The sequence below is a fragment of the Pan troglodytes genome, chromosome 12, assembly GCF_028858775.2.
Source record: "Pan troglodytes isolate AG18354 chromosome 12, NHGRI_mPanTro3-v2.0_pri, whole genome shotgun sequence".
Lineage (NCBI taxonomy): Eukaryota > Metazoa > Chordata > Mammalia > Primates > Hominidae > Pan > Pan troglodytes.
Genome location: NC_072410.2, coordinates 75,660,723 through 75,674,542, shown reverse-complemented (window position 1 = coordinate 75,674,542; position 13,820 = coordinate 75,660,723). Strand labels below are relative to the sequence as shown.

General features: G+C 54.2%; 1 protein-coding gene across 13 annotated transcripts in view; it reads left to right on the top strand.

Moving 5' to 3' along the window:
* The window catches only part of TTC7A (tetratricopeptide repeat domain 7A), a 158,737-nt gene that overhangs the window by 99,760 nt on the left and 45,157 nt on the right, over positions 1 to 13,820 (top strand). For 12 of the 13 annotated variants that reach the window (XM_016948483.4, XM_063789883.1, XM_009442429.5 and 9 more), the window contains 4 exons: positions 5,273 to 5,390; positions 6,819 to 6,876; positions 7,698 to 7,770; positions 12,629 to 12,789. In XM_016948483.4, the coding sequence (XP_016803972.1) occupies positions 5,273 to 5,390; positions 6,819 to 6,876; positions 7,698 to 7,770; positions 12,629 to 12,789 (410 nt within the window). The remainder of the gene's footprint in view (positions 1 to 5,272; positions 5,391 to 6,818; positions 6,877 to 7,697; positions 7,771 to 12,628; positions 12,790 to 13,820) is intronic. The other variant, XM_054677828.2, reaches the window with a different exon arrangement.

The window sequence follows — 13,820 nt, the reverse complement described above, 5'->3', positions numbered from 1 at the left end:
GAGAACTCTGGAAACTCACCCTAGAAGTATTTTGATGAGCAAGGAGGGCCCGGTGCTGTAACCTGAGCTTGCTGCAGAAGCAGCAGCCTGAACTACAGAGCCACCAGCTGTTAACTTGGAGGCCACAAGGAGGAAGTGTCTGGAAAGGGCACATGAGGTGCTAGGCAGGGAGGAAGACGTCTGGAGTAGAGCAGAAGGGCAGGCGCTGGGCCAGTCCGCAGCCATCTGATTAGAGCAATGTTTCCGGATCGCAGGTGGGGCCCATTAGTGGGCTGTGAAATAGAACTCTTAAAAAAAAAATTTGAGGCCGGGCAAGGTGGCTCACACCTGTAATCCCAGCACTTTGGGAGGCCGAGGTGGGTGGATCACCCGAGGTCAGGAGTTCGAGACCAGCCTGGCTAACATGGTGAAACCCCGTCTCTACTAAAAATAACAAAAATTAGCCAGGCATGGTGGCGGGCACCTGTAATCCCAGTGACTCGGAAGGCTGAGGCAGGAAAATCGCTTCAACCCAGGAGTCGGAGGTTGCAGTGAGTCAAGATCATGCCACTGCACTCCAGCCTGGGCAACAAGAGCGACACTCTGTCTCAAAAAAAAAAAAAAAAAAAAAAAAAAAAAAAAAAAAAATTTGAGACTGGGGTGGTAGCTCATGCCTATCATCTCAACATTTTGGGAGGCTAAGTAGGAGGGGTCGCTTGAGCCCAGGAGTTCCAGACAAGCCTGGACCACATAGTGAGACCCACCCTGCCTCATCTCTACAAAAAATAAAAATAAAAAGGTAAAAAGTCAGCCTGGTGCAATGGTGCGTGCCTGTGGTCCCAGCTACTTGGGAGGCTGAGGTGGGAGGATCGCTTGAGCCCAGGAGGTCAAGGCTGCAGTGAGCTATGGTCATGCCACTGCACTCCAGCCTGGGTTACAGAGCGAGACCCCATCTCAAAAATAAAATAATCAAAACCTTGAAATAGACTGTAGATTATCAGAGAATAAGATAGGAAATACTCCAGTGTATTACCCACAGTGGGGTGAGTGGACCCTGGATAGGGGATGGAAAGCTCGACCAGCTCAGCATAGTGGACTGTGCGGGCCTGCGGAGGTGCCAACTTATGCTCATGTAGAGTCACTCCTCTGTGGCTAAGGATCTGGCTGAGAGACAAAAGGCAGGCAGTAATGTCTACTCTCTGGATTCCAGAGGGTCTTTGATGCCACTTCCCAATTTGTCATGTAGCTATGAGGAACCAGGACTATACTCAGATGACACTTGCCATCAGAGACTTAGGCTGAGATATTTTTAAAACCATGGAAGATTAATTGTATAATACATATACAAAATATGGATATATATATTAATATATATGAGTAGTTGTAATTGATATACATATATATATGAACCTGGCTAGGTGCAGTGGCTCACTCCTGTAATCCCAGCACTTTGGGAGGCCAAGGCAGGTGGATCACTTGAGGTCAGGAGTTTGAGACCAGCCTGGCCAACATGGTGAAACCCCATCTCTACAAACAATACAAAAATTAGCCGGGCATGGTGGCACACACTGGTAATCCCAGCTACTCAGGAGGCTGAGTCACAAGAATCACTTGAACCTGGGAGGCAGAGGTTGCAGTGAGCCAAGATCGCACCACTGTACTCCAACCTACTGGGTGACAGAGTGAGAGTCCGTCTCAGAAAAAAAAAAAAAAAGCTGGCCAGGCACAGTGGCTCACACCTGTAATCCCAACGCTTTTGGAGGCCAGTGCAGGTGGATCACCTGAGCTCAGGAGTTCAAGACCACCCAGGGCAACATGGTGAAACCCTGTCTCTACTAAAAATATAAAAAAATTAACCGGTGTGGTGGTGTGTGCCTCTAGTTCCAGCTACTTGGGAGGCTGAGGCAGGAGAACCATTTGAATCCCAGAGGTGAAGGTTGCAGTGAGCTGAGATTGTGCCACTGCACGCCAGCTTGGGATACAGAGTGAGACTCCATCTCAAAAAAAAAAAAAAAAAAAGCTTATATTATTATATCAAAGCTTATATACATATAAGAAAGTAGATATCATATATGAAATATACAGTTATATATCTACATATGTAAATATATAGATATATAAATTACAACTATTAATAATAGTTATTTTTTTTTAAGCACTGCTGTGAGCATTGCCCCATCTTATCTCATCCTGTCCTCCCAGCACCTCATCCAGGGAGAGACACTGTTGTTATCCCCGTTTTACAGAAGAGAGAAGGAAGCACAACAAAACAAAGTGACTTGCCCAAGGTTAGCAAGTGACCAGCCTAGGATTTGGACCAGGGTGTTTGGCCCCAGAGCTTGTGTTCTTAGCTGCTAGACTGCCCTGCCTCTTTGCATGAAGTGCCTACTCATGGATGTGGGGCTGATTCCGGAGTTGGGTGGGATTATAGTAACTCAGAACAGAGATGACAAAGTCAAATTCTCAAGGGCTTTAGGATTTACACTCTTGTGACATTATTCTCCCCTTTTGCCAGCTACAGTACCCATGTATATTAATACTGTGTGCTATTGTATTGTATATTGTCATACTTAATAGAATTGATCATACTTTTTTTCCTTCCTAATCACTGCTATGACTCTGCATGCAAAAAGCCTGCCTTGTAGTATGGTAATAGAAATCAAAATTATGGCCGGATGTGTTGGGTCACACCTGTAATCCCGGCACTTTGGGAGGCCGAGGCAGGAGGATTGCTTAAGCCCAGGAGTTCGAGACCAGCCTGGGCAACATAGTGAGACACCATTTTCTATTTAAAAAAAAAAACACACACACACACAAAAAGAAATTAAATTATGTTGGCCATATAGGGAGATGGTACATTAAGCCTTGGGATTTTGATTTGAGGCAAATGCTGACACCAGGCTTAGAGACGGTTTTAAACTACGTGGACAATGCTGGCAAGTACTGGACAAGGAGTGCTACTAATCTCGGGGTCAGAGTGGATCACAAGTTGGACACATTAAGGATGTGTGTCTTCACTTTATAAAGCTAAAGGATGATTAGCTCTTTTAATCTAGAATATGATGTATATGAACTGGAGAACAGATACTTTGCCAGTATTTGCTGAGCCGTATTCCTGGCACCCTCTCTGCATGGGTTGCAGGAGCTGAAGCTGGCATTTGCTGAGCAGAAGGACATGGCCATGTATTCATGGAGTGCAGCGGGTGTCTGGATTCTTTTTATAACTTGTGCTTGGTGTTTATAAGAAAGCTTTTTCTGTTTGAATGGAGCTTCATAATGCCTGAGATAGTGTGTGAGATGAGCCTCATTAGCCAGGGGTATATTAGGAAGAAAAGAGTGTGCTATTTGCTTACTTTCCCCTCCCTTGTTGCCTCCTTTTCCACCTCTGCTGCCTCCTGGGGTAACCACAGCCACCTGATAAGCTCTTGGAGTTCCAATAGCCCTATGTCAGCACCACACAGTGGGGCCTTAACTAGGGGCCACCTGGTCCTGCCAGGTGTGTGCCTCCTGTGTCAGCTCCTCAGCCAGGCCTAGCACAGGGCCTGGTGCTACAAAAACCTCAGTGAAGGGCTGTGGGGAGGGGGGAGGAGCGGGGGTCCAACCTGCCATTTTGCAGATGAGGACCTTGGGACACAGAAACTGAGTGTGTTCTTCAAGCCGCACAGCTGTCAGGTGCTGAGCCAGGAGTGGAGCCTGTCTGGGGCTTGTCTTCCAGTGCTCTTCTCACCATGTGGCTTTGGCTTCAGGCCCCAGCAGCCCTCCTGAGTCCTGCTGCCATGTGGCCTAGGAGACAGATCTTAGCATCTATAGCCTTGGGTCCACCTGGCCGGCTGAGGCTGAGCTGTAGACAGCTGTGGGGTTTCCCCAACTATGGCCTCCCATGAGCCCTGGGTTCTCGGGCCTATTGGTGCCAAAGACAGAAACCCAGCTCCCCAGACACCCTCATCCTTCCAGTGGCCAGCCCGGCAATCAGGAAGCAGCCCACTGCCCAGGCTGGCAGCTTGAGCTCGCCCACGAGGTGGCTGTAGGGCTGCTCTGGTCAGCTGAGTCGGGCATGGTGGGCAGACAGCCTCTCCCGCCGTCTCCCTCCAGGCCATCATGCAGCTTTCTCGGCTTCTCTGTGCCTTACCTCTCTGCTCTTTCAGTTTGCACATAGCTCACCCTGGCTAATAGCCTCTGTCTCATGATCTCACTTCCTAACTCCAGAGAGAGAGAATCCACTGCCCCTCTTCCTGTGTCCAGTGGTCAGGCCCAAGATACCCAGAGCTGCCCATCTCCTGCTAGCGGGATGGGCCTGAGCAGGGATGGGGGCCAGGCAGGGGCAGCACTGGCTTTGGGGCTAGAAGCCAACTTGGGTTTGAATCTCATTCCCTGGTGTCCTGACTCTGTGAGCCTCTGACCAGGAGAGATGCCCATGGCTTGGGGCTTTGATGTCTGGGTGGCACTGAAGGGTTTGCACATGGCATTCAGTCTCTTGCTGTGGGTCAGCGCCAGTCTTAGTGACAGAGGAAGCATCCCTGCCCTCTCTGGAAACTGGCGTTTTCAGTGACATGAACTTGGGCACACTACCACACCAGGCATGCCATTTCCTGGGTTGGATGGGAGGAAGGGGGCCTTTCTTGGAGGCTTGTGTGCCATGAGTGGGCATGACAAAGGCCCCTGGCTATCCCTTGCCCCCTAAACCGGCCTGACTCCTATGGGGGCCCAGAGTGTCCCCAGGCCCACCTTGTGCGTGCCCCTCTCTTTGTGTCCCATGTCGTGTGATGATGTGTGCACATGTGACCCATACCGGTTGGTCCATTTCCAACTGGAACAGTCCCTCCTGCTTCCAGGACAAAAACAGCCCCAGGCCTTTTTCCCCTGAAAGTTTGAGCTCCTTGTCTCAGAGAGGGAGCGAGCTCATGGACGGGGCCAGAGTGGCTGCCTGCCTGCTCCATGGGGCTGAGGACATCCAGCAAGGCACATGTTCGTGAGGCCCAGCCACAGACCCCTGCCTGCCCCGGCCCTGGCTTCCCTCTATGTGCCGAGCAGGACAGGCACAGACACAGGCCCCTACAGAGGCCATGGGAGGAAAGGAGCTGGCCCAAACTGGCCCGGTCTTGGGTTCATGCTCTCAGCAGAACAAGCTTTGGGGAGCTTGGATCTCTGGGGCAAGGGAAGCTTCTCCCTGTGAGAGTAAGGCCCTGTGACCTTGAGCACAAGGCTTCTGTTTCAGGAACAGGTCCAGGGAGTCATTCACTGGTAGAGGAAACTCCAACCCCTCCTCCATGACCTCTGTCTCTCCTCTTTGCAGCTAGAGGAAGCAGAGCACTTTGCCATGATGGTGATCAGCCTCGGAGAGGAAGCTGGGGAGTTCCTCCCCAAGGGCTACCTGGCTCTGGGTCTCACCTATAGCCTGCAGGCCACCGACGGTGAGTGCCAGGCCCCAGGAGGCCTCTACTTGGGGATGGCTCAGGCTTCCTAACTGCCTCAGAGGCATCTTGTCCTACCAGCACCCCTCCCCTCAGGCCATGCCTCCATAGACACCATGCACTCCTCTGGGAGAGATGCCCATGTGTGCACACATACACACGTGCATACACACACGCACCCCTCAGACCCATTTCCACTGTTTCCCCCAGGCTGTCGCCACCCTCAAGCATGCCTTCCTCTCCCCTCTTCATGGGCCTCAAGGCCCAGCCACAGCTCCAGCAAAGCCCATGCTGATCTTCTCTGTGGAACTCCTGCTTCCTGTCTGTAATGCGCCATCAGCCCTCCACCCCACAATGTCTCCATTCTGGTTCTCACAGGCCTGCCTTTAACCTCAGCACTGCTATGATCTTCTGGAGCCTTTTAAATCCCCCTCAATACGTGGCATAGGGCTGGGTACGCAGCAGGTGCTTAGTAACTACTTGTGCTCGGCTAATGGATTCTGCTCCTTCCTGCCCCACACCTGGCCTTCTCTTGCCAACCCTGCCAGCTCAGCCATGTGTCTTACCCCGTCTATCAGGCAGCCACCTACTTTCATCTTGTAGCTTGAGGGATGGGGAGTGACGGGCCGCCACCCAGACCAAACCTGGAATAGTAATCAGCCCATGCCCACCTCCCACAAACGCCAGTTGCTGGGAGCGGCAGTCACGGTGACATCGGGTATAAATGAGCCCTGCATAAGGAACACCTGGGTCTGCACATGCTGGTCAAGTGAGGGAGTCATCAGCCCCTTTGTCAAAGTCTGCTTTGAGCAAGACACCCTCCTTGTCCTTTTAACTCTACAAATAGCGGTTGCTTTCTAAGCTTTCGAATCTGGGGAGCTCTGACAACTGTCAATGCTTGGTCCTCGCCAGTGGGATTCTGATCAGGTTTGGGAGGGGCCTGGATGCAATCATGTTAAACCTTCCTGGGTAGTTAGTTAAGTGTGCAGCCAAGGCTAAGAACACCTGCCCTGCTGCATTTTAAATGGGATGCAGTTTACCAGAAAAGTGCCTGGTTTGGGTTCAAACTTCCTAGTGGGTCAGGAAGCCTAGGAAGGTATGTGGCCAGGCAGAGGTGGTGGCCCCTCTCTCAAGGCTTGGGCCTCCTGGGTGGGGTGCCCATGTCGTGGAATGCTTGTAGGCATTGGCCTTTGAAAGGGTTAAGGTAGTTCAGGCGGTGGAGAAGGCAATGCAGTAGAAGCAACTGGCATGCCAAGGAATGTGCTAGAAGCCAGGGCATTGGCCCAGGCTGCTGGAGTTTGAAGTTTGCCAGATGGGACCCTGGTGGGGCCTTTATCTGCAGAGCTGTGTGCTTTGAGGATGGTGCAGGGCTGGGCCGGCACCCTTCAGTGACCCCTGATGGCTCAGTTTCTGTCCTGTCCCCTGCAGCCACCCTGAAGTCCAAGCAAGATGAATTGCACCGGAAGGCACTGCAGACGCTGGAGAGGTGAGGAGGCTCCCACCTGTAGCAGAGGCCCCTCTTGCCTTTGGTGGCAGATTCACAAGCTTTACGTCATCAGACCCTCTGATGTGGGCAGAACAAACATTTCTATCTCCATTTTACAGATGAGGGAACTGCACACAGCAAGCAGGGATAGGCGTTTGGGGTTGGGCAGGCAGCCGAGCCCTGCCTTCAGCTCTGGGGGGCTCCAGCAGCCACAAGGCTCGGTTCCTGCTCTCCCAGGGCTCAGGGGTCTAAAATGGGTATAGTAACCCATTGCTGTTGTAGTAATTACAGAAGATAAAGCAGAAAAAGCACCTTGCACAGTATCCTATGTGTAACAGGGGCTCAAAAATGGCATTCACCTCCTTCTAGCTCCTCCCCAGCCACCCCTCCCACTAAACCCAGCCAACCCTCCCACCATCCCCAGCCCCTACAGGGATTTCCTGGCAGATGCTCAGAGCAGTGAGGCTAGCTTCTCTGCCCTGGTGCCTGACTTGTCACTCCCTCTCTGCCCATGGGTTGTGTATTCATCCCATTGTCTTTCTTCTTTGGGGTCTGTCACCCCAGGGCTGCCCTCCCAGATGGCCCCTACCTCAGTGAGTGCCAGCCCCCTCAGGCCCACTGTCCCTGCCTTGGGCTGCCTGTGGGCCGCCTTCCTTGGTCTTCATCTGCCAGCTGGATGCCCCTCTGAGGCAGAGCCTGGCAGAATCCCCCAGGGTATTGCCTCATAGCGCCCAGCACAGGGCTGGCATGCTGGAGGCCCGAGTCACACGTTGGTCACTCAACCCCTGGTGCCTGACTTGTCACTCCCTCTCCCCACACAGGGCTCAGCAGCTGGCGCCCAGTGACCCCCAGGTCATCCTCTATGTCTCGCTGCAGCTGGCCCTCATCCGACAGGTGGGTTGTCCCTGTTCCTAACCCCCGGGTCCTCGGGGGCTGCTGATCTTCTCCTGGAAACCCAGCTTACCAGCTCTGTGACCCTCTGCAAGTGACTTTGCCTCCCTGAGTTTGTTTCCTTATCTGTCATGTAAGCCGTTTGAGCCCTCATCAGAGGGGCCAGTAAGGATGAGGTCAGGTAATGTGGGTAAAGCCGTGGCGGGTACACAGGAAGGGCATGTTCTCCGCCCTCACTCCCCCTACAACATTTCAGTGGACTGAGATGTTGATGAGTGACCACCTGTCACTCATTTATTTGTGTCCTCGCCTTCCACTGGCTTTTCCCCAAGGGTCTTGGGGATGGAGTGATGGGCAGGCTCATGGAGCTGTTGCATGTTGGGTTTTCTCTGTGACCCCCAAGCTACTCCTTCACTGTGTGGACACCACCATCAGGCCTTGGCTTCTAGGGCCCCATAGGGACCTCCTGTCTGCTGACTACCTTAGCCCCAGGACCACCTCCACCATGACTCTGCAGGCAGACCCGCCTTTTCCGCAGGGGTGCTGAGAGAATGCTGGTGTGTCCAGGACTCCCCACCTCAGGTCCTTCAGAGCCTCCTTTACTTTCCTGTGGCGCCTCAGCCTGCAGGCTGGCGCTCTGGGCACACACACATCCTCCGAAACAGGACCTCTCAGGTGGCTTGACCCTGATGCCTGCCGATGCCCCCACCTGACTGCCTGGGGATTGCAGACAAGCCTTTGGCTCTCACAGTGGAGCTCTCCTTGCCTGCACCACCCAGGAAATGGGCTGAGCTCTAGGCTGGTGGAGGGAAGCCCGAAGAAGCCCATGTATTTGCTGTCAGGTGGAGGGCAGCCCTGCCTGCTGGGGATGGTGCTGTGTCCCCCATAGCAGCCTGGGGAAGCCCTACCTTCTGAGGAGCGGGCCATAGCAGTCCCATTTTTTACCGGAGGACACCACTGAGGCCGAGCCAGCATAGAACCCAGGCCTCTCTGATCCACAGCCCACGGAGTCTAGGTACCCCGCTCCCCTGACCCTTTTGGAGTTGGGGCCCTGAGAGCATGCTCACCAGCCGGGGCTTGGTCTTACGGTCACTTCGGCGGGCTGCATTTCTCCTGCCTCTGGGGCAAGCCAGGCTCTGCCCTGCGTCAGCCTGGCTCCTCCTCTCGTCACAGTTACTCTCAGTGCTGGGACCCCTTCCCTCTCACCCCATGCCTAGACCCTTGTCCCGGTGCCTGTGTCTGTCCTGACCTGACCTGAATTGTCACTCTGTTTCTGAGGCATTCTGTCTCCCTCTCCAGGTCCTTCTGTCTCAACCATTTTCTCCCCAACGGCCCTGATGTCATTCCGGCTGTTGTTTCCACTGTCGTTGGTGGCTTCGCTCCCTTCCTCTTGCACTGCCCCTCCCCCTGTGACTCCCTCCATCCTCCTCCACCTCTAGGCTGCGCCCCCACCCTGTCCCCACTCCTCACTCCTGACCCCAGGTCCTGGACAGGCACGGGGCACCTCTGTGCCCCTCCAGGAGCATCCCTCCCCTCCCAGGAACACCAACTTTATTTTTAGTTCCCTGTAAAAGAACCAGTGCTTTTCTTGCTAATCTAGTGAACGATAAACCTTTGGTGATGCATTTTTTAACCTGTTCAGTTATTCATCCCTCTCTGATGAATAGCATCCATCCTCCTAGAGAGATGGCGGGCCAGGCCAGCGGAGCCAGTGGAATCTAGGGCCCAGTTTCCTTGGAGACCTCATTTTGGCAGCCTCAGGGAGTTGAGAACTCGAGAACTCCCTGAATGGACTGTAAGCTAGAGTCCTAGCCTGCCTGGGTCTCTGAGGCCCCCAGCCAGCCCATCCTGCCAAGAGTACATCTGGCTGGCCGGCACAGTGATGGCTGTGGATTTGGATACGTAGCCCAGGATAATCAGGTCTGCTCTAGCAGAGTCACCAGCACAGGAGCAGCCTTAGGGCCACCGACAAGCCGAGCCAGTGGCCCCGCTGATCTTAGTGTCCTCCTCGTATGCTCCTTGACCTATCCACAAAGTAAGATGCCCGGGGAGAACTCCGGGCCTGGCACTGGTGCCCACAGCCTGCACAGAGGCCAGGCTGGAGACCAACACAGAAGCCAGGCAGACTGGGGACCCAAGGCCCCGCGAGAAGGGTGGAAGGCTGGGTCTGAGGTTTGGCAAGGAGCAGGACTCTTAAAAAGAGACTCATGGGGTTCCTGCAGGGATGGAACGCTGACATGGAGAGAGTCACAGGAGCTAACGCAGCTCCCAGGCCTGAGAGCACGTGCCTTCAGGCTGGAAGGAAGGTTCTGTCCTATTGCTTAGTTTTGTGGCTTTGGGGCTTGAAGAGGGAAACGCACACTTTAAAAGTGTTTGTTCCACCAGTACTTTGCAAGGCATTTTTCATAGTGTCTCATCTTCATGGACACTGAAATAGGTTTAACCATTATCCTCATTTTGTAGCAGAGAAACTGCAGCTCAGAGAGGTGAGTCCTCTTGCCCTAAGGTGCCAGCTGGGAAGTGGCAGAGCCAGGAGCCACACCCCAACCTCACCCCAGAGCCTCTGAGCAGGAGAGGGTGTTTATCTGTCAGCCACACATCAGATTCTTTCCACATCACCGCGTGAACATGTTCAGAGGGGAGGGCCTCGTCAGCCCTGGGTATGTAGCTGGCAGATTCTTTATCCCAGGGCCAGGCCTTCCTGGCCCTCCACCCTCCAGCCTGCCGTAAGTTTCTCTCCCAACCCTCTCTTTCCAGACCTGGTCACAGCCTTTCTACAGGGTGCAGAACCTCAAGCTAAGGGCACTGCTCAGTGAAGCAGCAGTGTGTGGGGGAGAGGATTCCCTGCATCCTGGGGAATCAGGCCAGGTTGGAGGTGCTAGGAATCAGGGATGAGGAGGAGATGGCCAGCTGGGCCCTGCCGTGCGCCTGGACCCACAGCACAAGGAGGGCTGGCCTTGACCTGCGACAGCTTTGAGGCCAGGCCTGTCACTCACCAAACACAGGCTTAGCAGCCTGCATAGCTCACACAAGAGCACTTGGCCTGGAGTCAGGACCCCCACCTGGGAGCGCCTGCTCTGCTGCTAACTTGCTCTGCTGTGTGAAAAGAATGGAAGGGATAGAAGATAGCATTTTTGCATGTACATTAGCTCTTTGAACCCTTCTGTGGAAAAGCATATGCCTAATTTGCAGATAAGGGAACTGAATTCAGAGAGAATGAGGGACAGGCGAGTGAGCGGCAGCACCAACTCTAGAACCCAGCTCTTGTGTATTCACAAATATAGGACCCCTCCACTTGCCAAAACGAGCAGGATCAGTCAGCTCAGATGACAGGCAGCAGGTGGGGGCTGCCTCAGGCAGGGCATGGTGCAGGGGTGCCCAGCAGGGTGCAAGGGCCAGGGACTCTGGGGTGTTTTGTAGAGAACGAGGAGATGACATAAGGGGGGCAGCGGGCCACCTCACAGGTCACATGGGACTGCGTAAGGGGCTGCTATAGTCACCAGGACTGGCCAGCCTCTTTTGAAGAAGAGAGTTTATGTTGGTAACTGCCAGAATTCTTTTTTCTCCTTAATGCTTGTGGAAACATTCCCCAGACCCTGTCAGGAGTGTTCAGGCCAGGGCCCATGGGGTGGGGAGCTTTTTCTCTGAGGGTAGTAACCTCCACAGCTGAATGTAGATGGGTCTGGGGAGGTAGAATCGGAGGCAAGGAGAGGGGCCTCGGGTGTCTTTTGCATCCAGGGGACTCTTGGGACCCATCCTGGGGGTGTTGTGTTGTGCTGAGAATGGTCTCTTCAGGAAAGGGCTCCTTGAACCTTCCATATCCTCCCATAAGTCCAGCTATGGGCAGAGACCCATCCTGGCAAGGTGGCAGGCAGCCAAGCAAGTGTGTGGTCTCAGCCCTGAAATAGTCCCCATAGGATGTGCTGGGGCACTGACTGACCCCATAACCCTGTTACCTCTTGCAGGTGGGGCCCTGGCCACAGCTGCAAATCACCCGTGCCCTCTGCAGCCAGATCCAGTAGAACATTGGAGTCCTGCCTGCAGGGTTGGCGGGAGCAGTAGAAGGTGCCCTTCCATGCTGCACCAGCCCCTCCTGGGCTCACTGACTGGGCTACTGGAGCAGCTGGGGCCTGCCCTCTTTCATGCAGTGCTCCGAGAAGGGAGGCAGCAAACTCAAGCCAGTGAAAATTGGGACCCATGGTGACCTCTGGTCTCCCCACCACATGGAAGGAAAGGCTTTCCTGAGGCCACATCCAAATCCAGACCCTTTGAATGTGGCTTTCCTGACCCTGCATAATCTGGCCTCATCCCATCTGTCCAGAACCAGGCTTAATAAATATTTGTTGAATTGAAAACAAAACACAAGACTAGAATCTGGATTCTAGTCCCAGATTCCCACTGTGCCCACATTAGAGGCCAGTCTCCCCATCTTCTAGGCACTTGCCTCTGCACACTTCCCTTCCTGTGGTCAAGCTGCACCCCCTACCTGGAGCACCCCATTTTCATCATCTCCTCCTGGAAGGCAGGGTCTCCTGATACATCAGCAGAACTCCAGGGTGACGTTTCCACACATGGCTGCCTCACCCTGTGGCTTCCTCCCATTTAGGAAGTGCTTCCTGGTGACTGCCATGGTCCTTTGTGCCACACCACAAACCTGCTTCTCTTCATTCCTGAGTGTGGCAGCAGACCCCTCCTCGCCAGGCCATCCGGGGCAGGTGTTTTCTCACAGCAGCCTCCCTGCCCCCAGTGCCTGGGGCTCCCTTGAGTTGAGTGTGAGTGCCCTTGTTGACTGGCACGTGGCTCCTGAGTCCCAGGGCAGCATGTGCCTGGGGAAGGCTAACCTGGCGGGTTCCTTCAACAGATCTCCAGTGCCATGGAGCAGCTGCAGGAGGCCCTGAAGGTACGCAAGGATGATGCCCACGCCCTCCACCTGCTGGCACTGCTCTTCTCTGCCCAGAAGCACCACCAGCATGCCCTGGATGTTGTCAACATGGCCATCACCGAGCACCCTGAGAACTTCAAGTGAGTGCCCTGGGAACACTCTGGCAGTGGGGGAGCTGGCTGGCCTCTGCAGTAGGCGCCCATGCACACCTGCCCTGCCATGGTGTCAGCCAACACACATGAAGTAAGCACCCGCTGCATGCACAATCCCTGGTGGAGAGACAGGGGTGAGGACAGGTGGGGTCAGCAGACAGCTGTGGTGCTCTGCACCAGGAGGTGCCTGGTGGGTAATGGGGTGCACATGCTGCTCCTCAGCCTCCATGAGGTGGGGTCTGCATGGGCCACAAAGGAGACTGCTTGAATGCATGTGTTTGGGCTGCTTCTGCCTGCCCTGGGCTCTGCGTGAGCCTCAGGATGACAGTAACTTGTGTAAGTTAATCATAGCCCTGACACAGTCAGCCAAGGATGGGATTCTAACATGAGCTGGGCTGGCAGCTGGAGACAGGGGTTATGGCCCTCCAAGGTGGTCCTGCTCCTTCATACCTCCCCACTTCCCTCATTTACTGCATCAGCCAGATGTCCCACTTCTTGGAGCAGGGTTTAAGTTGCACTTGGCCTAAGTGGTGGTAGGACACAGAGGACCTGCTGCCACCCAGCCAGGACACTGGGAACAAGGCCGTGCTGGGCCACCTGAGGTGAGAGGATGTGTTGCTCTGTCAGGGGAGTTAGGGGGAGTCTTTTGATTTCTGCCTTCTGCCCCTAAGGGCAGGTGACACTGAGTGTAACAGGCTTTGTTTCTCAGAATCCTGTGATCCCAGATGAGGGACCCCTAAGTAACCCACTTCCCCCTGTTCCACCTTAGGGTCTGAAGGAAGGCAATTTAGAACCAGCCCAAGGCTGTCCCCCTGCAGACAGCAAGGAAGAAGCTAGAGTCCTGGCTGCCCTGATAGGTGACTCACGCTGTGTAAACAGGTTCACAAAGGATTAGGAAAAAATTGCTGGGTGTTGAAGGGAAGCTTCAGTGGTCCCAGCCTAGGGAGGTTCCCGTCACTGGGCTTTCACCTCTGTCCATCCCCAGCCCATCAGAGGCAGGGCTGACCACAGGGGTGGGT